At 43.8% G+C, this 26,734-nt stretch overlaps 1 protein-coding gene across 3 annotated transcripts in view; it reads left to right on the top strand.

The window, feature by feature from the left end:
- The window catches only part of LAMP3 (lysosomal associated membrane protein 3), a 39,831-nt gene that overhangs the window by 7,663 nt on the left and 5,434 nt on the right, over positions 1-26,734 (top strand). For 2 of the 3 annotated variants that reach the window (XM_054479973.2, XM_054479975.2), the window contains exons 2-5: positions 124-830; positions 2,018-2,146; positions 13,902-13,959; positions 18,450-18,620. In XM_054479973.2, the coding sequence (XP_054335948.1) occupies positions 124-830; positions 2,018-2,146; positions 13,902-13,959; positions 18,450-18,620 (1,065 nt within the window). Of the gene's footprint in view, positions 1-123; positions 831-2,017; positions 2,147-13,901; positions 13,960-18,449; positions 18,621-21,375; positions 23,873-26,734 lie in introns of those variants that run through there. The other variant, XM_054479972.2, reaches the window with a different exon arrangement.

Raw genomic sequence — 26,734 nt, 5'->3', positions numbered from 1 at the left:
TCCCCCAAGTATAAAAATATGCATGTTAGGTTTTTTTATGAACAAACATTAAGATGGGGATGGGAGAGGGACCTTGTAAGCAATTGGTTAGTGTTTTTAACACTTTTATTTCCTAATTTTCAGTAATTTTGCACGATGGCAGTCAAATGAGAGCAAAAGCATTTCCAGAAACCAGAGATTATTCTCAACCTACTGCAGCAGCAACAGTACAGGACATAGCAAAACCTGTCCAGCAACCAGCTAAGCAAGCACCTCACCAAACTTTAGCAGCAAGATCCATGGATGGTCACATCACCTTTCAAACAGCGGCCACAGTGAAAACTCCAACTACCCCAGCAACTACAAAAAACACTGCAACCACCAGCCCAATTACCTACACCCTGGTCACAACCCAAGCCACACCCAACAACTCACACACAGCTCCTCCAGTTACTGAAGTTACAGTCGGCCCTAGCTTAGCGCCTTATTCACTGCCACCCACCATCACCCCACCAGCTCATACAACTGGAACCAGTTCATCAACCGTCAGCCACACAACTGGGAACACCACTCAACCCAGTAACCAGACCACCCTACCAGAAACTTTATCCATAGCACCACACAAAAGCACAACCGGTCAGAAGCCCGTTCAACCCACCCATGCCCCAGGAACAACGGCAGCTGCCCACAATACCACCCGCACAGCCGCACCTGCCTCCACGGTTCCTGGGCCCACCCTTGCACCTCAGCCATCGTCAGTCAAGACTGGAATTTATCAGGTGCTAAATGGAAGCAGACTCTGTATAAAAGCAGAGATGGGGATACAGCTGATTGTTCAAGACAAGGAGTCGGTAAGTTGGGGCCACAGGACTACAACACTATCTTCAAAAAGTCTGAGTGGAGGTTGCCTTGCTAGGAATGAGCATTCCCCACATCCCGTGTCTTTAAATGAAACCAATAGCTGTGAGCTCATCTCTCTCCAAGGTACTCCATTAAAAAGTGATTATGTTTTAGGATATATATGAAAATAGAAACTAATAGCAACTGTTTGGAGAGAGGAAGGCAAATAAAAATTTAAATATTCACACCCCTCACTTTTAGCCAACATAGGCAGAGTGTCGTGGAATGTTCAGCGTTGATCTCAGCCCCTCCCTACCACTCCAGAAGACTTACAAGCCATCATATCCTTCCCTGTGAAATGAGAGATTTAAGTCAGATGGTCTGTATGGTTCCAGGCAGTTGTGACATTAATTAGAAATCCACATTAACAAGAAAACCAAGGGAGAGGGATTGCGATTATTTGATATACTAAAGGAATCACTAAAACAATATTTTCTTTTTCTTTTCTTTTTTTTTTATTTTTTGAGACGGAGTATTGCTCTGTTGCTCAGGCTAGAGTGTAATGGCACAATCTTGGCTCACTGCAACCTCCACCTCCCTGGTTCAAGTGATTCTCCTGCCTCAGCCTCCTGAGTAGCTGGGATTACAGGCGCCTGCCATCACACCCGGCTAATTTTTGTATTTTTAGTAGAGACGGGGTTTCACTATGTTGGCCAGGTTGGTCTTGAACTTCTGACCTCGTGATCTGCCCGCCTCAGCCTCCCAAAGTACTGGGATTACAGGCATGAGCCACCGTGCCCGGCCAATAATATTTTCTTTTTCTGCAAACTTTAATGATTTCAAATAAAACTTCTACATCCAGGTTGCCATTTGAGACAGAGGTACCTTACAGAGCAAACCCTTCCCTCTAGTATCATTTAACATGTTTAACTTAACATAAATTCCATTCAGCTTATCAGGAATATACCTGCCATCAATTATTTACAAAGGAACTCCTCCTTTCTGTGGGAGAACTCCTCTTTAAGAAAGCTTTTGAACGTAACAGTTTGGAAACGAGAGGTGTTGTCTGGGGACTTTGCAGTTCTCCAGTGAATCCTCAGCCTTAAGTTTCAGGCTCACAAACTAACCTGTGCATCTGGTTCCCTAGCTAGAGTTTTCTTCTACATCTCATTTAGCTGATCTATCTTACTTGATTTAGGTTTTTTCACCTCGGAGATACTTCAACATCGACCCCAACGCAACCCAAGCCTCTGGGAACTGTGGCACCCGAAAATCCAACCTTCTGTTGAATTTTCAGGGCGGATTTGTGAATCTCACATTTACCAAGGTGAGGCCTGAGCTCCTTTGCACAAACTGCATCTGGTACAGCTTTCCCTCTCCCTCATCCTGGGGCCTGGTGGTACAACCTCACACTTCAGTTTGAGATCTTTGCTGATAAGAATGAAGGGTTTGGGGATGGAGAGGAGGAAGTGTCAACATCTTATGTTTGTCTTCTTCTCCCTTCAGCCTCCTTCTGTGCAGCCCAAAAAGGGCTTCAGGGCCTCTTAGGGGAGACTTGACCTCTGGGGAACATAACCACCCGTGCCCTTTGCAAACCAGCCAGAGGAGGAAGTTGTGCAGATGAATAAACCCGTAGAAATTCCCAGTGGGCCCCAGAGGAACAGGATTATTCAGAGGAACAGGATTATTCAAAAACCAAAATCAAATGTCAGAACAGGTTCTTTCCAACCACAGCAGGCAAAATTCAGGGCCGGAGCAGGCGCTGGGTTTCCCAGACCATACCCTGGAAGGGACAGACAGGAAAGTGATGTGGACAGAGCAGTCAGAGATCGAGGTCAGAGAGTCTCACTGTGGAACTGGCTCTGTTGCTTTCTCTCCTTGTGATATTGGGCAGGCAACTTAACCTGTTTGGGCTTTAGCATTTGAAAAATGGAGGAAAGGACTTAGAGATTGCCTCTGTAAAGAGCATGCCCCAGCCAGGCGTGGTGGCTCACACCTGTAATCCCAGCACTTTGGGAGGCCGAGGCAGGCAGATCACCTGAGGTTGGGAGTTCGAGACCAGCCTGGCCAACATGGTGAAACCCTGTCTCTACTAAAATATAAAATATTAGCCAGGCGTGGTGGCGGGCGCCTGTAATCCCAGCTACTTGGGAGGCTGAGGCAGGAGAATCACTTGAACCCAGGAGGTGGAGGTTGCAGTGAGCCAAGATTGTGCCATTGCACTCCAGCCTGGGCGAGAGGAGCAAAACTCCCTCTCAAAAAAAAAAAAAAAAAAAGAGCATGCCCCATACATGGGAAGTGGCAGATGCTCAAGAGCCAGCAGCTGCAATTGCAGTGATTGAAACAGGCAAATGTCTTGCAGACCAGAGGGGGCTGGTCATCCCACTCCCCTGGGAGAGACTTGCCCCCGCTTGCCCCAGAGTGTCCTTCAAATAGCCACAGTAAGAGCTGAGGAGGAGGCACTGAGAGACCCCTTGCAGCTGGGATTAGCTGCATGATCTCGGGGAGTTGGGGCTTGTTTCCCAGCCTGTAAAATGGAAATAATTACATCTACTTAGTAGGACCCTTGGGAGGATTAGAAATGGGGTACGTAAACTGTCTAGCACAGTGGATAACAATGTTCAATGAAGAGTGGCGGTTGTGATTGTCATTATTAACTTGATCACAAAGGCTTTATTCTCCTGGAGCATGCTAAGGTAGAGTTGCGCTTGAGAAGTCAATGGTTTCCTTTTGGGACCAAGTGGGAAAGACACAATCCTTCATACGTCACCCATCACACAAAATGGGAAGACATTCAGTGTAGAATAACGGCTCTATTCCTGGAAAATTGAAGTTAAACTATAGAGATGACAAGAATTTCTTTAAAAGTCCCTGGGCTGGATACAGTGGCTCAAGAATCCCTCGAGGCCAGGAGTTTGAGACCAGCCTGGGAAATATATAGCAAGACGCTGTCTCTACCAAAGAAAACAAAATAAAATTAGCTGGGCATGGTAGCACATGCTTGTAGCCCTAGCTACTCGGGAGACTAAGGTGGGAGGATTGCTTGAGCCCAGGAGGTTGAGGCTGCAGTGAGCAATGATTCAATGATTGCACCACTGCTCTCCAAAAAAAAAAAAAAAAGTCACTTTGGCAAAATAGCAGAAGATACAGACATAAAATTTATGCTTTGGTTCAGGGTTCAGTTCCACCCAGACCCAGACCCACTGCCCACTGCTCATGTGACTAATTGACTAATGGAAGGCATCAATAAACTCCAGCATTTGTGGCACACAAGGGCAGCTGCTATCAGGCCTTAGGCAGACCTGCAAACAGAGATTTCTTTGACACTTTCAACCTCTCTTTTTGTTACTTTCTTCTGTCTCCTGATGCTCCAACCCTGCCTTTCCTATTCCTTCAGGCTGGACTCTGACCAAACTCCACCCAAGTGTTGAGTCCTTGCCTTTCTGAAAATCCTTTGAGTTCCCAAATTACCTCTTCCTCCAAGGGTAGGGGCAGGAAATGAGTGTCCAGAAAGAGCCAGAAGCACCAGCAGGTCGTCCTCCTCTCTCTCCATTCACCCACCTTCAGGAAGGGGCAAGGTGAGCCACTCTCAGCCCATGGCCCCAAGTGTTGCAATAGCTGCTTTGCTTGAGTTTCACCAGCCACATGCCCCTTATTCATTCCATTCCCCAGTACAAATTCCCAAAGTAGCTGACCTTCGCCGGGAGGTAAGCACAGAGGCTCATAGAAGGTAAAAATTCCCACTGGCCTTAGTTATCCCAGGAACTTATGCATTTACTTTCTATTAAATTTATTTTGATTTTTTATTTTAGTTTTAAATGTTTGTGGGTACATAGTAGGTGTATATATTTATGGGGTACATGAGATATTTTCATATAGGCATGCAATGTGTAATAATCACATCAGGGTAAATGGGTTATTCATCACCTCAAGCATTTATCCTTTGTGTTACAAAAAATCTAAATATACTCTTTCAGTTATTTTAAAATGTACAATAAATTATTTTTGACTTCAGTCACTGTTGTGCTATCAAGTATCAGATCTTATTCATTCTGTGTATGTGTATATATATATATATATATTTTTTTTTTTTTTGAGATGGAGTCTCGCTCTGTCACCCAGGCTGGAGTGCAGTGGTGCGATCTCGGCTCACTGCAACCTCCGCCTCTCAGGTTCAAGTGATTTCCCTGCCTCAGCCTCCCAAGTAGCTGGGACTACACTACAGCCGTGCACCACCACGCCTGGCTAATTTTTGTATTTTTAGTAGAGACGGGGGTCTCACCACATTGCCCAGGATGGTCTCGATCTCTCGACCTCATGATCCGCCCCCCCCTCAGCCTCCCAAAGTGCTGGGATTACAGGCGTGAGCCACCGTGCCCAGCCCAGCCCATTCTGTCTATACTTTTTTACCCATTAACCATCCCCTTTTCCCCCACCCCACCCATTACCCTTCCCAGCCTCTGGTAACCATCATTCTACTCTCTATCTCCATGAGTTCAATTATTTTAATTTTTAATTTCCACAAATAAGTGAGAAGGTACAAAGTTTGTCTTTCTGTGCCTGGCTTATTTCACTTAACATGATGATCTCCAGTTCCATCCACGTTGTTGCAGATGACTGGATCTCATTCTTTTTTACAGCTGAATAGTACTCTATTGTGTATATGTACCATGTTTTCTTTATCCATTCATCTGTTGATGGCCACTTAGGTTGCCTGCAAACCTTAGCTGTTGTGAACAGAGCTAGAATGGATATGGGAGAGCAGATCTCTTTGATATATTGATTTTCTTTCTTTGGGGTATATATCTAGCAGTGGGATTGCAAGATCATGTCGTGGCTCTGTTTTTAGTTTTTTGAGGATCCAAACTTTTCTCCATCTTGGTTCTACTAATTTACGTTCTCACCAGCAGTGTACGAGGGTTCCCTTTTCTCCACATCCTCACCAGCATTTGTTATTGCCTATCTTTTCGATAAGAGCCATTTTCACTGGGGTGAGATGACATCTCATTGTAGTTTTGATTTGCATTTCTCTTATGATCAGTGGTATTGAGCACCTTTTCATAGACCTGTTTGCCGTTTTATGTCTTCTTTTGAGAAATGTCTGTTCAGATCTTTTGCATTTAATTTTTTTATCAAATTATTAGATTTTTTAAATCGAATCATTAGATGTTTTACTGTTGAGTTGTTTGAGCTTCTTCTATGTTCTGGTTGTTAATCCCTTGTCAGATGGATGGTTTGCAAACATTGTCTCTCATTCTGTGGGTTGTCTCTTCACTTCGTTGATTGTTTCCTTTGCTGTGCAGAAGCGTTTTAACTTGATGTAATCCCATTTGTCCATTTTTGCTTTGGTTGCTTGTGGTTTGGGGTATTACTCAAGGAATCTTTGCCCAGTCCAATGTCCTGGAGAGTTTTCCCAGTGCTTTCTTTTAGTAGTTTCAAAGTTTGATGCCTTAGATTTAAGTCCTTAATCCATTTTGATGTGATTGCTGTACATGGCAAGAGATAGGAGTCTAGTTTCATTGTTCTGCATATAGATATACGGTTTTCCCAGCACCATTTATTGAAGAGACTGTCCTTTCCTCAATGTATGTTCTTGGCACCTTTGAATTTCTGCATTTTAAAAAAGAACTTGGCTGGGAGTGGTGACTCACACCTGTAATCCCAGGACTCTCAGAAGCCAAGGTGGAATGACTGCATGAACCCAGGAGTTTGAGATCAGCCTGGGCAACACAGCAAGACCCTATCTCTACAAAAAATTTAAAAATTAGCTAGCCATAGTGACGTGTACCTGTGGTCCCAGCTACCACATGCCGGCTGAGGTGGGATGATTGCTTGAGCCTAAGAGGTCAAAGCTGCAGTGAGCTATGATTGTGCCATTGCACTCCAGCCTGGGTGATAGAGTGAGACTCTGTTTCTAAAAAACATCAATCAATAAGAACTTGTTTAAGCCAAAACAGGGACCCTGAATTCAAGAATTACAGGTGCTAGGCATATAACTTAATGAGCAAAGCAAGCTAGTAAAAAAAAAAAAAATGTTTTCATTGAAACAAGCAGTCCTAAATTTTTATTTTACCAGTTTTGATGAAGATCAAAATAGGTCTTCATCAAAAATTAAAGACAGGAAAGATTTCAATTCCCATTCAATCTAATAAGAAAAATGTTAAAGTAAGTATGAAGTAATGAGGCAACTGACAGGGCCTCAGAAATTAGGAGACAAAAGGGAGGGGCAGGAGAGTGTTTATCTCCCTAGGAGTTAGCTCTGCAGATGGTGCAAATGGCAGGGCTGGTGTCTAGCCCTGGGGATTATCAGTGTCCTTTATGGCATTTATTTGGGATGGTCCAATGTCCATTCTGAGTGGCTTCCCTTCTGTGCCAGTTATTCAATATTTTTTTTTCTTTGTTTTAGATGGAGTCTCCCTCTATTGCCCAGGCTGGAGTGCAGTGACACCATCTTGGCTCACTGCAACCTCTGCCTCTTGGGTTCAAGTGATTCTCCTGCCTCAGCCCCCTGAGTGGCTGGGACTACAGGCGCATGCCACCATGCCCGGCTAATTTTTTGTATTTTTAGTAGAGATGGGGTTTCACCATGTTAGCCAGGATGGTCTCGATCTCCTGACCTTGTGATCCACCTGCCTCGGCCTCCCAAAGTGCTGGAATTACAGGCACAGTTGCTCAATATTTTACATGTCCCCTCAATCAGGTGGTAAGGAGACGGTGGTATTGCCAGATCTTCTGATTGTTCCAGATAAGGCAGAAATCTAGATCTTTCTAGAAAAGCAAATGATTTTTTTAATGTTGGCAACACATTTTTAAAAATTTGAGGGCCGGGCACAGTGGCTCACACCTGTAATCCCAGCACTTTGGGAGGCCAAGGCGGGTGGATCACCTGAGGCCAGGAGTTCAAGACCAGCCTGGCCAACATGGCGAGACCCTGTCTCTACTAAAAATACAAAAATTAGCTGGGCATGGTGGTGCATTCCTGTAATCCCAGCTACTCGGGAGGCTGAGGCAGGAGAATCGCTTGAACCTGGGAGGCGGAGGTTGCAGTGAGCCGAGATTGTGCCATTGCACTCCAGCCTGGGCAACAAGACCGAAACTCCGTCTCAAAAAAAAAAAAAAAAAAAAATTTGAACACCATGCTGGCCAAAAATCATATAACCGAAGGCCACTGTGGATTCTGATGCTGTGACTTCTGCCCTAATGGGTGTATTGTATGAAGTGTATTTAGGTAAGAAAGCCTTCTAGATTTTTCCAAAAGAGAAATGGACTCAACCATTCAATCAGTCACTTTTGAAATGCTGCTGCTTTCTAAACCAGCACTTCTCAACAGCAACAGTATTAACATTTGAGGCCAGATAAGTCTTTGTGTGGGGACTACCTTGTGCCTTGAAAAATGGTTAGCAGCATTTCTGGCCTCTATCTACAAGACGCCAGGAGCAACTGCCCACTCCAGTCTGACAACTCAAAATGTCTCCAGACATTGTCAAATGTCTCCTGGGAGGCAAAAATCATGTGCGGTTGAAAACCATGGCTCTAGAGAAAAAGAGAACCTTAGAAAATGTGAATTTATTCATTATAATATAATAGATGTTATGAGAGCTAAGTTGTAGAATGATAAATGGATGTTGATTAGGCCTGATTTATCAACTCGTTTATTAGTAAGAATTTACTGAGCACCTACTTTGTCCCTAACAATGAGCTTGGCTATGAAAGAAAAATAACAGAAATATAGGCTATAGTTCCAGCTTTCAATTTGTAGGGTTTTGTTTGTTTGTTTGTTTGTTTTTGAGACCGGGTTTTGCTCTTGTCACCCAGGCTGGAGTGCAATGACATGATTTCATCTCACTGCAAACTCTGCCTCCTGGGTTCAGTGATTCTCCTGCCTCAGCCTCTCGAGTAGCTGGGATTACAGGCGCGCACCACCACACCCTGCTAATTTTTGTATTTTTTAGTAGAGACGGGGTTTCGCCATGTTGGCCAGGCTGATCTCGAAGTCCTGACCTCAGCTGATCCGCCCAACCTCGGCCTCCCAAAGTGCTGGGATTACAGGTGTGAGCCACTGTGCCCAGCCCAATTTGTAGTTTTTTAAATTGAAATACTACCAATGACAACAACATAAAGAAAAATCAGTCACTTAACCTTGTTGTTCAATCAAGGCAAATTATCCATATCATTCACTTTGTGACCACGGACAGGCTACCCATGATCTCTGAGCCTCAGTTCCTCTTCTATAAGATGGAGCCAACAAGTGCTTATTTTGCTGGGCTGCCATGAGAGTGCGCTGAGCTAAAGAATGTAAAAGTGCTCAGCATGGTATTTGGCCCCTAGTGGGGTCAGGAGAGGTGGATTTCCTTTCTTTTTTTCCCTCAGTTTCATTTTTTAAAGAACTGAAAACCTTTCCCTGTCAGTGTCTCATTTGGTTAGGGTGACATGCTGAAAGTTGTTCAGACCCTTCAAGTTCAAGATCACATACATTTCTCCCCCCACCTCCCTACAACATCCTTCCTGGTGGGATAGTTGCTTTTAAAACATTCTGCAGTAACTTCATTCTGTGCACAGGACTATCCCTTTCTCCTCCACCCCTTTGGCTGGGCAGCTGTAGGTCTCCAGCCCCGGCTCGTGAAATCAACCATCAAGAGAGGAGAGGTGCGAGGGTCAGGCAGTGCACTGGCCAACTGAGGTCCTGGAATTAATGCTGCAGACCCACCTGGTGTTTCCCCAGAGCTTTTTTTTTTTTTTTTTTTTTTTTTTTGAGAAAGGGCCTCCCTCTGTCACCCAGGCTGAAGTGTGGTAGCACGATCATAGCTCACTGCAGCCTCGGCCTCCTGGACTCAAGTGACCCTCCCACCTCTCAGTCTCTTGAGTAGCTGGGACTACAGGTACATGCCACCATGCCCAGCTAATTTGTGTATTTTTTTCTAGAGATGGGTTTTCATTATGTTGCTCAAACTGGTCTCCAGAGCCTTTGAGGGGCATTTGGAACCCTCTTGGACTACGAGCTGGGCTTCTGAGGACTGTGACCAGTGTTCAAGTGTTAACACCCTCAGAGTGCACCACTTTGAACTCCCCAAGTGATCTGTACTTTCCATGCCCTGTTTCCCCTGGTACTTTTCCCTCTGCCTAGAAGGCCCCTCCCAGCCCTCAGCTCCTTTAGCATCCATCCTTAAAATAACTCAAATATCATCACCCTGTGAAATTCCCCCTTCCCCACTTCCACTTCAGGTAAAATGAGAGACTTCCTCCTCTTAGTTCCCTGAAACTCTATTCATTGTTCCCCAAACTTCATCAATGCACTTGTCACACATTTTGCCATCCCCAAGGCAAAGTCTATGGCTCCTTCACATCTCTTCTTTAGTGCTCACACCGACTTTGCATATAGTGTATCTTTAGCAAATGTTTGATAAACAAATGTGTCAATGAAGGAGAAAATCTAAATTTTGCAGAGAACTCTGGGTCAAAGTGCCAAAAAGTAGATCGCAGGTTCCTTTTGCTATGTCCAGAACAAAGCTTTCTTGATTTAGTCACAACAATGCTGAGTGAAAAAGACATGATTGATGCTGAAGACAAAATCCACATCCTGAACAGCTGGGACTATGAAACTTCCACAGTGTGTTTTGCAGAAGTGGACAGGGGGACCTTAGGATCCCATGGTTATTGGCATGCTGGCGTGCTGGGCAGGATGAATTGTCTGGTTGGTGCCAGACCCCCATATGTCTGTACAAAGGTAGACGTGTTTGTGGACCCTCAGTTTTGCTAAGGAGGATGTTAAGGTTCCTTGATGGATTAATGAAGGACCACAGAGCCTAAAATATTTCTGGAAAAAAGTTTACCAAAGACGATTTTATTTCCTTTAAGAATATCCTGTAACACTACAACTCTACAGAATAAAGTGGCACAATTGTCTAACTAAGCCTCATTCTATAGCATAAATTATGTAAAACTTGGAATCTTTTTTTTTCTTGGAAAGAGACACTTAATAGGGACGTATGAACAGAAGCCATGTCTGTCTTGAATGGTGGTGAGACAAGATGGTATATCCCCACGCCATTAACCCTGAGACCCAGGGCTTAAATACCATGTGAAAAGGGTGAGTCAGAAGAGATGTGTAGGACAATTGAAGTATGATCATGTCAGGTCAAACTTGTAATATTAAGAAAACTAAATATCCCCCTGCCCTTTTGTTTACATGAATCCACATAACAGATACTTTTCCTTTACCCTAAAGATAGACATCATGGCTAGGCATAGTAGCTCATACCTCAAGCCTCATTCCTTGTAATCCCAACACTTTGAGAGGCCAAGTAGGGAGGATCTCTTGAGGCCGGGAGTTCAAGACTAGCCTGGGCACCATAGTGAGATCCCATCGCTATAAAAATTTTTTTTTTAAAAATTAGCTGGCTGTGGTGCCATGTGCTTGTAGTCCCAGCTACTTGGGAGGCTCAGGCAGGAGGATCACTTGAGCCCGGCAGGTTGAGGCTGCAGTGAGCCAAGATCTTGCCACTGCACACCAGCCTGGGTGACAGAGGGAGACCCCGACTCAAAAAAAAAAAAAAAAAAAAAAAACTAGACATCACCTTAGTCCTAGTCAACGTTTCACTAATTTTGACTCAGTCAAAATGGAAAGAAATCTGAGTACAGGTTCCAGACTGTGTCCTGTGTGTCCTTAAGATGAACTCGCAGTGAATGTGAGCACCCCATTTGTGGAAGGCCTTATTTTTTGATTAGCCCTAGAAAGTGTAGATTCTTGTGGAACAGCAGTGGCCCTGCCCATCAGGGACGGGTTCACAGGTGTTCCACCTGTGCATCCGGAAGGGCTCAGGCTTGTTTTCATGCTTTGCTGTTGCCCCATGAAATTCTTGATTTTTGAACATGTGGCCTCGCAATTTCATTTTTCACCAAGCCCCCAAAATTCATTATGTAGCTGGTCCTGCTTCCCATCAATGGTTATAGGTTTCAGCTGCATTTCAGGGACTGTGAAAGTAAATTCTCACATAATGAATTTTTGTTCTATACCCACACATCCCATGGAGGAAAATGTAGGGCAGGATCTTGCTTTGTCTCACCTACAAACTATCTGCATCTGCAGTAGATGCTTAACTGTTCTGAGCCTCTTTGTTCTCAGCTGTAAAGTGGTCTGATGATATCGATTCTGTCTCAGGGGGTCGTTGTAAGGATCAAGTGACGCAATGTCAGTGAAAGCATGCACATGGCAAATTGTGAAACTCTCACAGAAATGCCAAGCATTCTTCCCTTAGGCGGGACAGGTCAGGGAGACACCAAAGGGAAGATTCCAAGAGGCCTCTGAGGAGTCTGAGCTGACCTCATCACTATTCTGCTGCTCCTCAAATCCATCTCACAGTGCAGCCCCAGCCATTTCCAAAAACAAAGCTATGCTCGTGTCACTGCCCTGCTTAAAACCCCTCAATGGACCCTTTTTGCCCTTAGGGATGGGGCGGGAGTCTTGTAACCCTGACTGTGGACCCTGAAATATAAGTCTCTCTTATACTAAAAGAGGCTCCAAATTTTTAAAAAATGCCCTAAATAAATGGTATATAAAAGCAACACAAAGATAGTATCTTTTTAAAAGAGGTGTTTCTCCCTAAAGCAAATGGATGGTCTAAGGCCATTGTTCAACTTGCCTTCAAGACCCAAGAGACTGAGCACCTTGACGGAGGCAACCAGGTCCTCTCCCAGGACCTAGAACAATCCCTGGTATGGAGAGGGTATGAAAGAGACGTTAAAGGCTAGACTTGGAGGCAGGCAGAGCTGGAGGTCATATCTTCCCCTGCCACCTCTTAGGGCTGTGACCTGGAGCAAGTCACCCAGCCTCATTTTCTCTCATAATTATTGTGAGGATTAAATAAGGCAAGTGCATGGAAGTGCCTGCAACAGTGCCTAATACAGGGTAAGAAGCTATTGTGTGGTAGGTGCTATTCAATGAATTGTAGGATCTAGAGCTCAATGTATCAGTATCAATGACCTTACTAAAACAATTTCTATTTATGGAACCCTTTTATTGTGTAATGAATCAACATTTTATCCACTAATAATATGCAAATGAGCTATAATGTGGTCAAGATTAGTATTAAGTTTCTCTAATGATTATATTTGAAACCTCTAAAAGTAATTCAATTTCAGGTTCTGATTTGGGTTGCTCTGCCATTTTCGCATCTCTTAACTTGTAGATGGTTTTCTAAGGAATGTTTAAAACTGAGAATACTGGATCACCTCAATTAAAAAATAGAAACTCCCTTTTCAACTTACCCTTCTATACCCCAATTCAGTTCCCTAGAAGGTTTCATGCCTTTTGTTTTTATAGGGCTGTTTTGTAGTTTGTTTTTGTTTTTCTGGAAAGATAATTCCTAGATAATGTGGGGGCACTGCTTTAGGTTTTAAATACAACCACTTGGGGTTCTCTTCTAGAGAATACCCAGGGATCTCAGGGTAAGGCATTTCTTCCCATAATTGCTCCCAGTGACCCCATTTAGCCGTTTTGAAGACATAGACCCACTAATCTGTGTAAAGCCATTCACACCCTACATAAGAACATGTACACACCATTTTGTATACATTGTTTTTCCCAGAGGGTTTATGGACCCCGGGAGGTCCTCCCATGGTATCCTTAAGGATGAGCCTTCTAAGCCAGATGGATGGTCTTAAAAATAAAAGGAAAGGATGAGTGGTCTCAGGATAAGAATTCTTACCCTTAGATATTAATTGCTAGTAAAAGCTTGATATATGCTCCTTCTTCTCCACCTTCCCAGTGGACTTGCATTTTAACAGGGAGAAATTTGGCCCAACCGAAGGGACTCACATTGTACTGGTGGAAATTGAATATCGGGCCCTAGCAACTAGTATGCAGTAGGGAAATTTGGGGCCAGGGGAAAACTGTTATTTATTTATTTATTTGTGGTATGTTTACTTTTTTGGAATTTTCATACACAATTATGACCCAGTACCAAGTAACTCCCCAGCCCTTATATCCAGATTTAATAGCTGGAATCCTAAACAAAGTTTATAAACCAAGATTGTAAACATATGAATAGAGATAACCCAAAGGTTAACACCCTGCTGTTTTGCAGGATGAAGAATCATATTATATCAGTGAAGTGGGAGCCTATTTGACCGTCTCAGATCCAGGTTGGTAATTGGAGAATGCCCGTTCTACCAGCCATGACACTGTTTCTGGTTAGCTCACCTTTCATCCCATTGAATCTGCTCATGTTTGATGCTGCTTTTTTTTTTTTTTTTTTTTTGGAGATGGAGTCTTGCTCTGTTTCCCATGCTGGGGTGTAGTGTCACGATCTCAACTCCGTGCAACCTCTGCCTCCTGGGTTCAAGTGATTATCTTGTCTCAGCCTCCCAAGTAGCTGGGATTACAGGCATGTGCCACCACACCCAGCTAATTTTTGTATTTTTAGTAAAGATGGGCTTTCACCACACTGGCGAGACTGGTCTCGAACTCCTGACCTCAGGCGATCCGCCCACCTCGGTCTCACACAGTGCTGGGATTACAGGCATGAGCCACTACACCCGGCCGATGCTGCTTTTAAGGAACAGACTGAGAAAGCAGCCAGCAATGTGATTTTGGGGGACTTTACTACGCCTCTGTGTGCTGTAATTTGCCCATCTGCTCATAAGGGAGGCTGGACTAGATTACGTCAGAGATCATGATTGGTGACAATAAAGAGTTTAGTGGCTTTTTGACAGATTTGCTGTTGATAGTGCAGCTTATTCTATACTCTGGGAATCATACATTCATTCTACTAAAATGTAGTTAGTGCCTGCTAGGTGCCAAGCCCTGTACTAGGCACTGGGGATCCATAATTTTTCAAACTAATAGTTCTTGCCCTCATGGAGTTTACATTCTAGAAGAGGAAGAGGACAACAACACATTAAATGATAATACAGTACCCCCCCACCTTATTCACGGTTTCGCTTTTCATGGTTGGTGCAAAAACAGGTGAGTACAGTACAACATGCACATCACTTTTGTTATAGTGTGACAATTTTTCTATGTTATCATTAGTTATTTTTAATATCTTACTGTGACCAATTTATACATTAAACTTCATCACAGGTATATATGTATATGCAGGAAAATACATAGTATATCTAGAGTTCAGTACTATCCATATCTTCAGGCATACACTGGTACACTGGGGGTCTTGGGATGTATCACCCAAGGATAAGGGGAACTCCTGTGCTCTGTTAAGTAGTGATAAGTTCTTTTTTTTTTTTTTTGAGACAGTCTCACTCTGTCACCCAGGCTGGAGTGCAGTGGCTTGGTCTCAGCTCACTGCAATCTCTGCCTCCCAGGTTCAAGCGATTCTCCTGCATCAGGCTCCTCAGTAGCTGGGATTACAGGCACCTGTGACCACGGCTGGCTAATTTTTGTATTTTTAGTAGAGACGGGGTTTCTCCACATTGGTCAGGCTGGTTTCAAACACCTGACCTCAAGTGGTCCACGCACCTTGGCCTCCCAAAGTGCTGGGATTATGGGTGTGAACCACTGCACCTGGCCAAGTAGTGATAAATTCTAGGAACAAACACAAGCAGGCAGAGTGGAGAGGAATCGAAAGCTATTTTAGGTGGGACATTAGGGAAGCCTTCAGGGGAGAAAGGCCCTCTCTGAAGAGGTGAAGTTTAAGCAGAGAGATTCAGCTCTTTGGGGGTATCTGGGCCTAGGGAAGCTCTTTGCAGATGGCAGGAAGAACAGATGCACAGGCCCTAAGGGGTGAGCTGGCCAGTGTGTTCAAGGACCTGCAGAGTGCCAGTGTGCCCGGAGAGAGAATAAGCAGCAGATGAGGTCGAGGGACAGACAGCCAGGCCAGAGCATGTAGGGCCAGTGGGCAAGGCAAGGGTCAGGACTTTGGACTTTATTCTAAAGTGTGAAAGGATGCCACCGGGGGGTCTAGAGGAGAGAGGAAAATGATACCTCAGATTTACATTTATAAAGGTTCACTTTGGTTGCTGTGTGGAGAATGACTCGTAGTGGGGTAAATTCAGTGAACTCCTACAGTGTTCACTTCCAGAGAAGCAAAACTCCCGCTCACACAAGATGTCTCTCAGAGGCCTCAAATGTTTCCCTGGGAAGTCAAATAACCTTTATTTGTTTGTATCCCCCTGTGCCAGGTACCGTACTAGGCATTTTCATGTCTGTTTTCTCCTTTTCAAAGCTCTGTCCTTTGACTAGCTTAAACATTATTTTACCAATTAAGGAATTTATGCCAAAGAAACTTGCCAAGAAATGAAAATGTGGAGTAATGTCTACTTAAAATATCAGCTACGTTGTATTGATATGTTTAGGGGGATTTGCCAATGATTGTTAAATGTAAGTAAGATGGCATAGTTGACAACTCATTTTCATATATGTTAATTCACTTAGATCTGTCTCCTCACTTAGAATAGAGGATAAATATTGTGAGTGCTAACATAAATTAGCTAATGTTATCACTAGGTATGGACCAGATTTTAGCCAGCAATAGAGTAGAAATCTCTCAAGAGGCAGGGGAGTCCGGGTGCAGTGGTTCACGCCTGTAATACTAGCACTTTGGGAGGCTGAGGCAGGCAGATCACCTGAGGTCAGGGATTCGAGACCAGCCTGGCCAACATGGCAAAATCCTGTCTGTACTAGAAATACAAAAAAAAAATTAGCCCAGCGTGGTGGCGGGCACCTATAATTCCAGCTACTCAGGAGTCTGAGGCAGGAGAATTGCTTGAACCTGGGAGGCAGAGGTTGCAGTGAGCCAAGATCTCACCACTGCACTCTAGCCTGGGCGACAGAGTGAGACTCTGTCTCCAAAAAAAAAAAAAAAAAGGCAGGGGAAGAGGGGAAGGGGGAGTCAAAAATTAATTTAAAGCTGAGGGTGTGGGAAAATCAATTCTAGGTCTTAATCCTAATGGCTGAGCAGGAGCTTAAGGAGTCACAGTAATGATGATTTTCATATTAGTGGGGGTACTAAGACTAGTAATCAGTTGTAATTACGGTAGTGACAGTTGTAATGTTAGTGGGGATGGTAGTAGCAGACTACCCAGGATATAACACATGATCCGGTAGTATACACAGAGAATTCAGTACATTGTGTAGGGCATTTGCATGTACAGACGCTGGCATTAATGCCACCTTGTTAATTCATCATGGGACTATTCCTTACTGTAACTACTAAGCAGACCAGACAGTTGGGTCCTCTGGCTAGTGAAATTTCTACCATTCAAGAAGCTACAGTATAGTCAGAAGGGTGCTTAGTAAGCATGGAATTAGAGAAAATGGAGTTCATTGTATGATTATTTTTCTTTTATTATTATTATTTATTTGTTTTTGAGACAGAGTGTTTCTCTGTTGCCCAGGCTGGAGTGCAGTGGCACGATCTCATCTTACTGCAGCCTCCACCTCTCGGGTTCAAGGGATTCTCCTGCCTCCCTGAGTAGCTGGGATTGCATGCACCCACCTCCACGCCCAGCTAATTTTTGTATTTTTAGTAGAGACAGGGTTTCACCACATTGGCCAGGCTGGTCTCAAACTCCAGACCTCAAGTGATCTGCCCACCTCAGCCTCCGAAAGTGCTGGGATTACAGCCGTGAACCACCATGCCTGGCCTATTTATTTATTATCGTAGAGACAGTCTTGCTCTGTGTCCCAGGCTGGAGTGTAGTGGCATGATCATAGGTCACTGCAACCTCGAACTCCTGGGCTCAAAGCATCCTCCCACCTCAGCCTCCCAAGTACTTGGGACCACAGGTGTGTGCCACCATGCCTGGCCTCAATCATTAAAATGTTTAACTTCATCTGCCTTGAAGCCTCTACTTCCTTGAACAGGGTGTACCTGTCATAAGAAAGGGCCAGTCTCCTAATGAGTTGGAGGCGGAGTTTCACTCTTGTTGCCCAGGCTGGAGTGCAATGGCACAATCTCAGCTCACCACAACCTCCACCTCCCGGGTTCAAGTGATTCTCCTGCCTCAGCCTCCCAAGTAGCTGGGATTACAGGCATGTGCCACCACGCCCGGCTAATTTTGTATTCTTGGTAGAGATGGGGTTTCTCTATGTTGGTCAGGCTGGTCTCAAACTCCCGACCTCAGGTGATCCGACCACCTCGGCCTCCCAAAATGCTGGGATTACAGGCATGAGCCACTGCACCTGGCCCCTAATGAGTTCTTGACCCTGCTCGTCTAATACATTCAGCCTGGTGATAAGCAAGTTCTTCATGTGCTGACTGTATGTCCTTTCACTGATTCATTAAGGGTTCTGTGATTTTCTAAGTCTCAGAAAGCAATCTTCTCTTATCTCTAAAATTTTAGGGGCACCTCTCTGTAGCCCCCAAGTACTGACTAGTTCCCACCCACTCTGTCCCCAGTGATTTAAAATAACCAAAGAACACATTCTCAAAAGTTCTCATTTCAGTGTTTGCGCATTCCAGTTTATGTGAGGCGTCTCCCTTATGCCCCAAACAGAGCAGCTGAAAAAGTCCCCAAACTGCACCAGGGTGTTTTTTCATGGGTAGAAGGTGGGAGAACCCCCAGAGAGTCCCTCGGAAGGAAGCCCATTTAGCTGCGCACAGGCAGCCCGGCCACAGCTGGAGCTCAGTGGACACCTGTCAGGACTCTTATGCATCTATCTGTCACCTTTTCAGAGACAATTTACCAAGGAATCAAACATGCGGCGGTGATATTCCAGACAGCGGTCGGGCATTCCTTCAAGTGCGTGAGTGAACAGAGCCTCCAGCTCTCAGCCCACCTGCAGCTGAAAACAACCAATGTCCATCTTCAAGCCTTTGATTTTGAAGATGACCACTTTGGAAATGGTAAGTTAAGGGTCAATCAGGTTGCAAACATACACTTTAGAGACCCCAGGGTAGATCCAAATTGTTTTCTGTCTGCAGCTGTCAAAGGAGCAAGCATCTCCTGAGCTTCCTGGGACAGTGTGATTCCACACAGCTCACAGGGCCAGGCTTCTCTGGCCACCTCAGAATCAGGCACCTGCACCCACCCAGTCACGGCTGTCCTGCAGCAGGTTACATTCTCTTCGACTCACACACATTCTTACTCATTTAAACACTCACGTGCTCAATCAAAACAACAGAAAATACCACCTGCGACGTCCCTTTATGTCCTGTTGGGTGTAAATTCAGATATGTTTGGAGAACACTTTAAAGATCCTGAGTATCAGTAATGTCTAAAATCGAGATTTCAGAATAGTTTCTTCCCCACCTGCAGAGGGAAAAGAGCAAGATGCAGCAATTCAAGATAGAAGGAAACTCTGTTGGACCCCCTCATCTCAATTACAAGCTGTTGGAGCCCCTCGTCTCAGTTATAAGCTGTCACACCCAACAGTGTTTCCTCATAGTTTTAGTTTCCCTCTAACTTCTGCTTTGAGTTCTGACCATCACAGGCAGAGCTCGCCTGATGACTGCCCTGGAGGAAAACAGGTCCCTGGGCAAGGGCCAGGAGCAGACCAGGGTGACTTTCCAGAAAAGCCCTCTTCTCCCTTCCAGGAACACATTGTTACAAGGATTTCTGCATGTGACCAGGAGAGTCATATACCAGAAAAAGCCCTCTTCTCCCTTCCAGGAAAACAGTGTTACGAGGATTTCTACATATGACCAGGAGGGTCATGTACTTCAATTTCTAAAACATCCCTCTCATAATAAGTAAAAAATGTGATGAGTACTTCCCAGTTATCAAAAATAGATTTAGCTAGAAGTTTAGCCGTATTTTAAATGTCTACAATATGAATCTGATTTTGCTTTGGGTTCCATCATGAAATTGCAGATGCGTGTAGCAGAAAACTTCTCCTCATGTACTCAGTGGGAAGCATGTGGCAGAGGAAGAACTGGGCGTTGCTTGCCTTGGATCCCCTGGTTTCTGTAGGCTTTGTTGGAGTCCCACAGTCATATGAAAATTTGCCAGTAGAGGTTGGCCCCATTTGTCATCCACTCTCAAAACTGCTAGTGTTGGAAAACTCTTTCTTTCTTTTACAATCATTATGAAGGTTTGAAAAACTTCTGTAATCGTGTGATCTTAAAAAAAGGTACACACTTGCTCCTCTTCCCCTTCAGAACCTCTATGAAGCAGGAAGTGATCAGGTCTGGGAAACCTCTTAGTAGCAGAGGTAGGAAATAAAACCTTTCAGCAGTGCACACCAGTGTTCACAGGGATGCATAGAAAAGCTCGCTTGTCTTTACATTTTTTTTTCTTAAAACCATCATTAATTGGATAGTTTTCCAAACAACAGACTTCAGAGTTCTCCTTAACTCCTCTCCCTCCAGCACCCTCTCATACAAATAGTCACAAAGCCCTAACAATTCCACTTCCAAAATACTCCCCTTGTTCTCCCGCTGTCGTCCTGTCAACTCAACGCCATCTTCTTAGTCTTTGCACTTCAAATTTCACTAAAGATGCTCAAATGTGAAGAGGTATGTCATTCTGTAAATAGGATTTTCTACTAGAGAGTAAGAGAAGGGGGAAAAGAGGAGCAAGTTACCATACCATATGGTGTTTAAAAGACACATGTGCAAAGGGTTATGGGAGCCCAGATGAAGCTGTGATTGACAGCATTGGTGATGAGAGGGTGGACTAAAGAAGTCTTGATTGATGGACGATTTTTAAACAGGGGCTCGAAGAACTGGAGAGGAATCCAGCAAGTGTCAAAGCTGAGCCTTGTAAAAGATAATGGTCATCCAAAACAGTAGACTCCTGACTCCTGAAATCTCCTCCTCCCTAAAATCCTGGAGCCTGCAAACATTGTGTTTTGTTTATTGAGTTTTAGGGTTTTTGCTGTCCTTTCCTTTTGCTGTTTATTATGCTGATTTAGGAGCCCCAAGCTATCTGAGCAGCCCCTTTAAGAAACACAGAGTTAGGGCTGGGCGTGTTGGCTGACTCCTGTAATCCCAGCACTTTGGGAGGCCAAGGCAGGCGGATCATTTGAGGCCAGGACTTTGAGACCAGCCTGGCCAACATAGCAAAACCCCATCTCTACTAAACATACAAAAAATTAGCCCGGGATGGTGGCACATGCCTGTAATTCCAGCTACTTGGGAGGCTGAGGGATAAAAATCACTTGAAATCAGGAGGCGGAGGTTGCAGTGAGCCGAGATTGTGTCACTGCATTCTGGCCTGGGTGACACAGTGAGACTCTGTCTCAAACTATTACTAGAGTTGGAGAATATGGCTCTGGGAATTACTCTAGCTTGAGAGTCAAGACATAACTCTGATCACAACCCTCTAGGCCAAACTAGCATTTTCTCAAAGTCGGATCTGCCCGGAAGCAGCATCAGAATCCCCCCCGGCCCCAGCTCAGACCCACTGAATTATCATTTCTTGGGCATGTGTCTGGGGATCTGCAATTTAATAAGCTCCCTAACTAATTACCAGTGCTACACGTGTCAGATCCACTGTACTGACCCTTTCCCTCTCGTTTTCACCTGCTGTTGTCTGAGCCCCAGCAGCTCCGTCTCCCCCTCCGTCTTCTTCTCTCCAAAGCTGAGGCAGATGTGGCAGTGCCACTTCCCAGCGTTTGTGGCCAGTCTGTAACACTTGTTACTCTGACTTCAATTACAGCGGATGAATGCTTCAGTGACAGAAACAGGAGAGAAATCCCTGTGGCCATGGGCCTGAGTATCACAGGACTGCTTGTCATTTTGCTAACCGCATGTCTGGTGGCCAGAAAGAGGCCCAGTAGAGGATATGAACGTGTGTAAAGCCCCACTTTCTTCAAAATGTGCAAAGTTAAGGTCTTGGGAATTCCAGCATCATATTCAGCCTGAAGTGAAAGGATTGATCTGTCTTGTTGCCTGTTGCACCCTCCTGAGCTGATTAGGAAACCTAACTTTCCACCAAAGGGCTACCACAGTGCTAGGAAACGGCACCTCCCCTACTTCCTCCTGTTGCTTTGGGGAGGCCATGCCAGGTGTGCTTGACGCCCTCTGCCATACCTGACTATACCAGTGCTGGCTTCCAGAATTAGGGGCAATAGGTAGAGACATGAGCGGGGTGCTTGTGAGAAGGGAGAAAGCAAAAACCCAGAGGGAGAATTGTGGGGAAGACATTTACAAATTGACTGATTTTTCTTATACATTTTCAAGAGTCCTGATTTTCAGTTTTTAAAAACATTACTTTAAAAAAAACCAATGCATTTCAAAGTTGATTACAAAATTATTTTAAACTCCTGGATTTCACCCAAATTTGGTTTACTTAAATTATAGATGATCTTAATATACTATTATTTTTTTAAAAAAAACATATCCTACTCTATCGTAATGTATTATCAGTTTAAAAAATTAGGAAACTGCCTATTTCACTTTTTTAATTTAAAGCACATATCAAAGATCATGGCAAAAAAGGAGGGGCTCGATAAATGTTGGCTCTTCAGTTCCTTCAACTTCATGTGTTGTCTGCCTTCTTCGCTACTTTTTTCCTGGTTTGTCGGCTTTTCTTTGATGCTGTTTTATTCTTGTAAATGTGTCCATTTGGACCATTGCAGGACAGGAGGAAGGCAGAGCAGGGAAACAATCTGGAATGGCAAGCAGGAAGAGGTAGACCTGCCTGGAGGATCACTCACTTCCCTTTTACGCAAACATTCACCAAAAGCAGTACATTCCTGATGGGGGACGGTTGATATCTGAGGGAAAAATTCTATTAAAATATGGCTTAGAACGTTATTCATGGTTTCCTATTACATTGACAGGGGTTTTTCATTCAGAGAAAAGGGAGAGGAATGTTCTTAATTGATTCTACTGACTGGAAATTTTCTTGTTTTTCCAAATTTTCCAGAGGTGCCATTCATTATTTTTAACATGACATTTATGAAATTTGGCAACAACTATAAAACTACTGCTTACTTAGGAAATGTACTGACTCTCCCAGGAGGCATTTTTGCTCTCCTTGTTTTCTTAGAAGTGGGGCTGTGGGGAGGGCACACCGCAGCTTCAAAAGAGCACTAAGAGCCCCTGAAGACATCCAGAGTGTCAGGAAATGTCTGTTTCCCTCTTAAAACAGGAGATGTTGATGACAATCTGATATGAGGACCCAGGAGTTCCCCAAAGTGACTCGGGCTTAACAGCAAGAGCTTGGCTTTGGAGAGCTGTGATCTCCTTCCACCTGCTTCTTCAAACTGGCACCTGCTCCAGGCTCCCCTGTGTCCAGTGTTAAGGGCACTTGAAAGTTCTGTAGGGCAGAGAACGAGGTGTTTATTCACCGGCCACTCACTCTTCTGCAGAATGATTAATGTAAGATTTACCTTCTAGCATGTGGAAATTTCTCCCCTAGCAGATGAAACAAGAAGCAGAATTTAAAATCAAGTGTAGAGGGATATGACCACTTAAATTTAATTTTCCTCCCTACCTTCTTCAGTGAGTTCTTTTGGATGATGGCCACTGCTTGGACTCCTGCTATCTATTCCCCCCACCCCAGTACCAATTATTTTTAGAATTAATTTGAATTAGCATTCTGGTAACCACAAAAAGCAAAGGTTTCATTGGAATGGCCAGTAAATAAACGCTTGGGTGTGTAATTTACTCACAGTCCTGCCCACTTTCCAGGTGGAGAGCAGAGGGGGCAGTGGAGCTGGGCTCCTCACCTGCCTCCCTCCTAACCACACACACATTCACCCTAAGAAGCCTGTGATGATGGAGGAAAAAATTCCGTGAACTCCTCCATTACTGAACCTGGAGGAGAAATAAAAGAGTGGTTTGCTTTATCTTCTTCCTTTTCCAACCTAGGATAGTGAAAATGGCTCCCAGGAAGACTGGGAAGAGTAAAGGTGGGGACAGACAGAGATGAACTGGGGAAGCAACCCCAAAGCAGACGATTGCTCCAGGCTGCAGCTAGTTTCCATGCTACAAAAAAGAGAATAGAATCCAAATATCTAACCCAAAGGGAAACATTAACTGATCTCAGATGCAATGGAAAGAAGACCATAATTCACCCAAATGGCATCTTAGGAAATGGAGTATCTTGACTGACACGCTCAAGCATGAGCAAGATGAAAACAAACTGCATGGCCACTGTGCCAAAATACTGCAGCAAAATAAGAATAATATGAAATTAAATTAAGAAAAGGAGTGAGGCCGGGCGCGGTGGCTCACACCTGTAATCCCAGCACTTTGGGAGGCCGAGGCGGGCGGATCATGAGGTCAGGAGATCGAGACCATCCTAGCTAACATGGTAAAACCCTGTTTCTACTAAAAACACAAAAAATTAGCCAGGCGTGGTCACAGGTGCCTGTAGTCCCAGCTACTTGGGAGGCTGAGGCAGGAGAATGGCGTCAACCCAGGAGGCAGAGCTTGCAGTGAGCCAAGATCACACCACTGCACTCCAGCCTGGGTGACAGAGCGAAACTCCATCTCAAAAAAAAAAAAAAAAGGAGTGAGGGTGTATTAGTTTGCTAAGACTGTCTTAGTAACATACCACAGTCTGGATGCCTTAAATAACAGAAATGTATATTCTCACAGTTCTGGAGGCTAGAAATTCAAGGTCAAGGTCTCAGCAGCATTGGTTTTTCTGAAACTTCTCTCCTTGGCTGTAGATGGCCTGTGTCTGCACGTGGTCTTCCTTCTGTACCTGTCTGTATCCATATGTCCTCTTTGTGTAAGGATACCATTCATATTGGATAGAGGCCCACCATAATGACCTCATTTTAACTTACTGACTTCTTGAAACACCCTGTGTCCTAATACATGTTCTGTGGTCCTGGAAGTTAGGGCTTCACCATGTAAATTTGGGGGCAGGGAGGGGATACAATTTAGTCCATAACAGAAAGTTAGAAATGAAAATAGTAAAATGCAAAGAAAACATAATTCAAGGAACAGAAAGAAATTCCTGACAATTGCTTGATGCTGAGAATCACTTAATGTGAATTCCAGGTAATCAGAGTTTAAAGATAAGATGTTAAAATGAAAGAGTAAGAAAACAAGATGAGTGTCAAAGCAATACACTACATAATGTATAGAAACAGTCAGAGGCAGAATAAATAGGGAGGAAATTATATTATTTTCATAGAGAGAATGACTGAGGTCATTACAGGTAATACAGATAAACCTTATGATTAAAGCATTACAGGGAAGCTACTAGATATAGAAGCTATTCAGCCCCTCCAACATAAGTATAATCGGTGCCTCTGACGTACAGACCTCAAAAATAGAATGAAGATATATTTGAAGATTTAAGGAAATTTCCTTGAGATAAATAATTGAAGTTGGGATTAAAAGAGCATGTCCCAAAAAAGAATTGATACCAAAAGTTTAACACTGGGACATATTGGAAACAAGCTATAAAACTTCAAACATAAAGAAGTCTTTAGGCCTTTATGGAAAATAAAATAAAATCAGCTATAAAAAGGAAAAGTTAAAGTTGAACTCCAATTTCTTCACAACAGCATTTAAAGCCAGCAGATAATTTCTACAATGATCTAAGAAAAAGAAAATGTGACCCAAAAATATGAAGTATAAAGACAATAGGCAGATATTCTTTTGTTTGTTTGTTTTGAGACGGAGTCTTGCTCTGTCGCCAGGCAGATATTCTTAACCATGAAATAATTCAAAGGATACAACACAAATAAGCCCTTATAAAAAATATTGCTTGACAATGAAATTCACCGAGAAACGAAATGAGTCACAATATAAACAAGGAAATAAACAGCCTTTAGGAATAGAAAAGTCACAGTAGGCCTGGCGTAGTGGCTCACACCTGTAATCCCAACTCTTTGGGAGGCTGAGACAGGAGGATTGCTTGAGCCCAGGAGTTTAAGACCAGCCTGGGCAACATGGCGAAACCCCATCTCTACAAAAAAATACAAAAATTAGCTGGGCATGGTGGCGCATGACTGTGGTCCCAAACTACTTGGAAGGCTGAGATGGGAGGATGTTGACCCATTTATATATAAAACATACTAAACAATTATGGGCCTGGGAACACAAACACACCTTCACATACATGAAATGATATTTGTACATGGTTATTCATTACAACATTGTTTATAATAGCAAAAAAAGTGAAAACAAGCCAAGGGTCCATCAATAGGGGCCAGATTTTAAAACTGTGATTCATCCCACAATGGAATCCTATACAGCTACAAGAAGAATGAGGATGCTATGTATGTTTAAGGAAAGAGTTCCAAAATATATTATATCAAAAAAGCATAGTGCATAATAGTATATTCATTATTGTTCTATCTGCACAAAGAAACATCAGAAATACAAACAAGAACTAAGGAAAGTAATCATCTAATGGGGACAGGGAGAACTAAGAAGGGGCAAGGGTGGAAGTGAAACTTCTCAATGTACAGCATCTTGTATTATTTTGACTTTTTAAATCATATGAATGTGCTAAATCGTCAGAACACATTTTTTTTTTTTTTTTGAGACAGAGTCGTGCTCTGTCTCCCACGCTGGAGTGCAGTGGCACGATCTTGGCTCACTGCAAGCTCTGCCTCCCAGGTTCACGCCATTCTCCTGCCTCAGCCTCCCAAGTAACTGGGACTACAGGTGCCCGCCACCACACCTGTTTTTTTTTTATTTTATTTTATTTTTCGTATTTTTAGTAGAGACGGGGTTTCACCGTGTTAGCCAGAATGGTCTCGATCTCCTGACCTTGAGATCCGCCCGCCTCAGCCTCCCAAAGTGCTAGGATTACAGGCGTGAGCCACCATGCCCGGCCAGTCACAACACATTTTAAAGACTACAGGAATCATAGTTATCAAGTAGAATTGAAGCGTCATAAACCTGGACAATGGATCAAGGTCAAAGATTCTTAAGTTGAAATAGCAACCAAAACATTCTTCAAACAAGGGCTTGCGGGGTGGCTGCTGGCATTGTGGGCTTCTTAATGAAAAAATTTAAGCTAAAAACATCAAAAATTAAAAGTTTTTAAAACATTTTTCATTTAACAGGCAATTGAAATGCATGGTACAAAAATAAGTGAT

Source organism: Pongo pygmaeus, chromosome 2 (assembly GCF_028885625.2).
Source record: "Pongo pygmaeus isolate AG05252 chromosome 2, NHGRI_mPonPyg2-v2.0_pri, whole genome shotgun sequence".
NCBI lineage: Eukaryota > Metazoa > Chordata > Mammalia > Primates > Hominidae > Pongo > Pongo pygmaeus.
The sequence above is the reverse complement of the archived record's forward strand: the minus strand, read 5'-3'. Positions and strand labels throughout refer to the sequence as shown.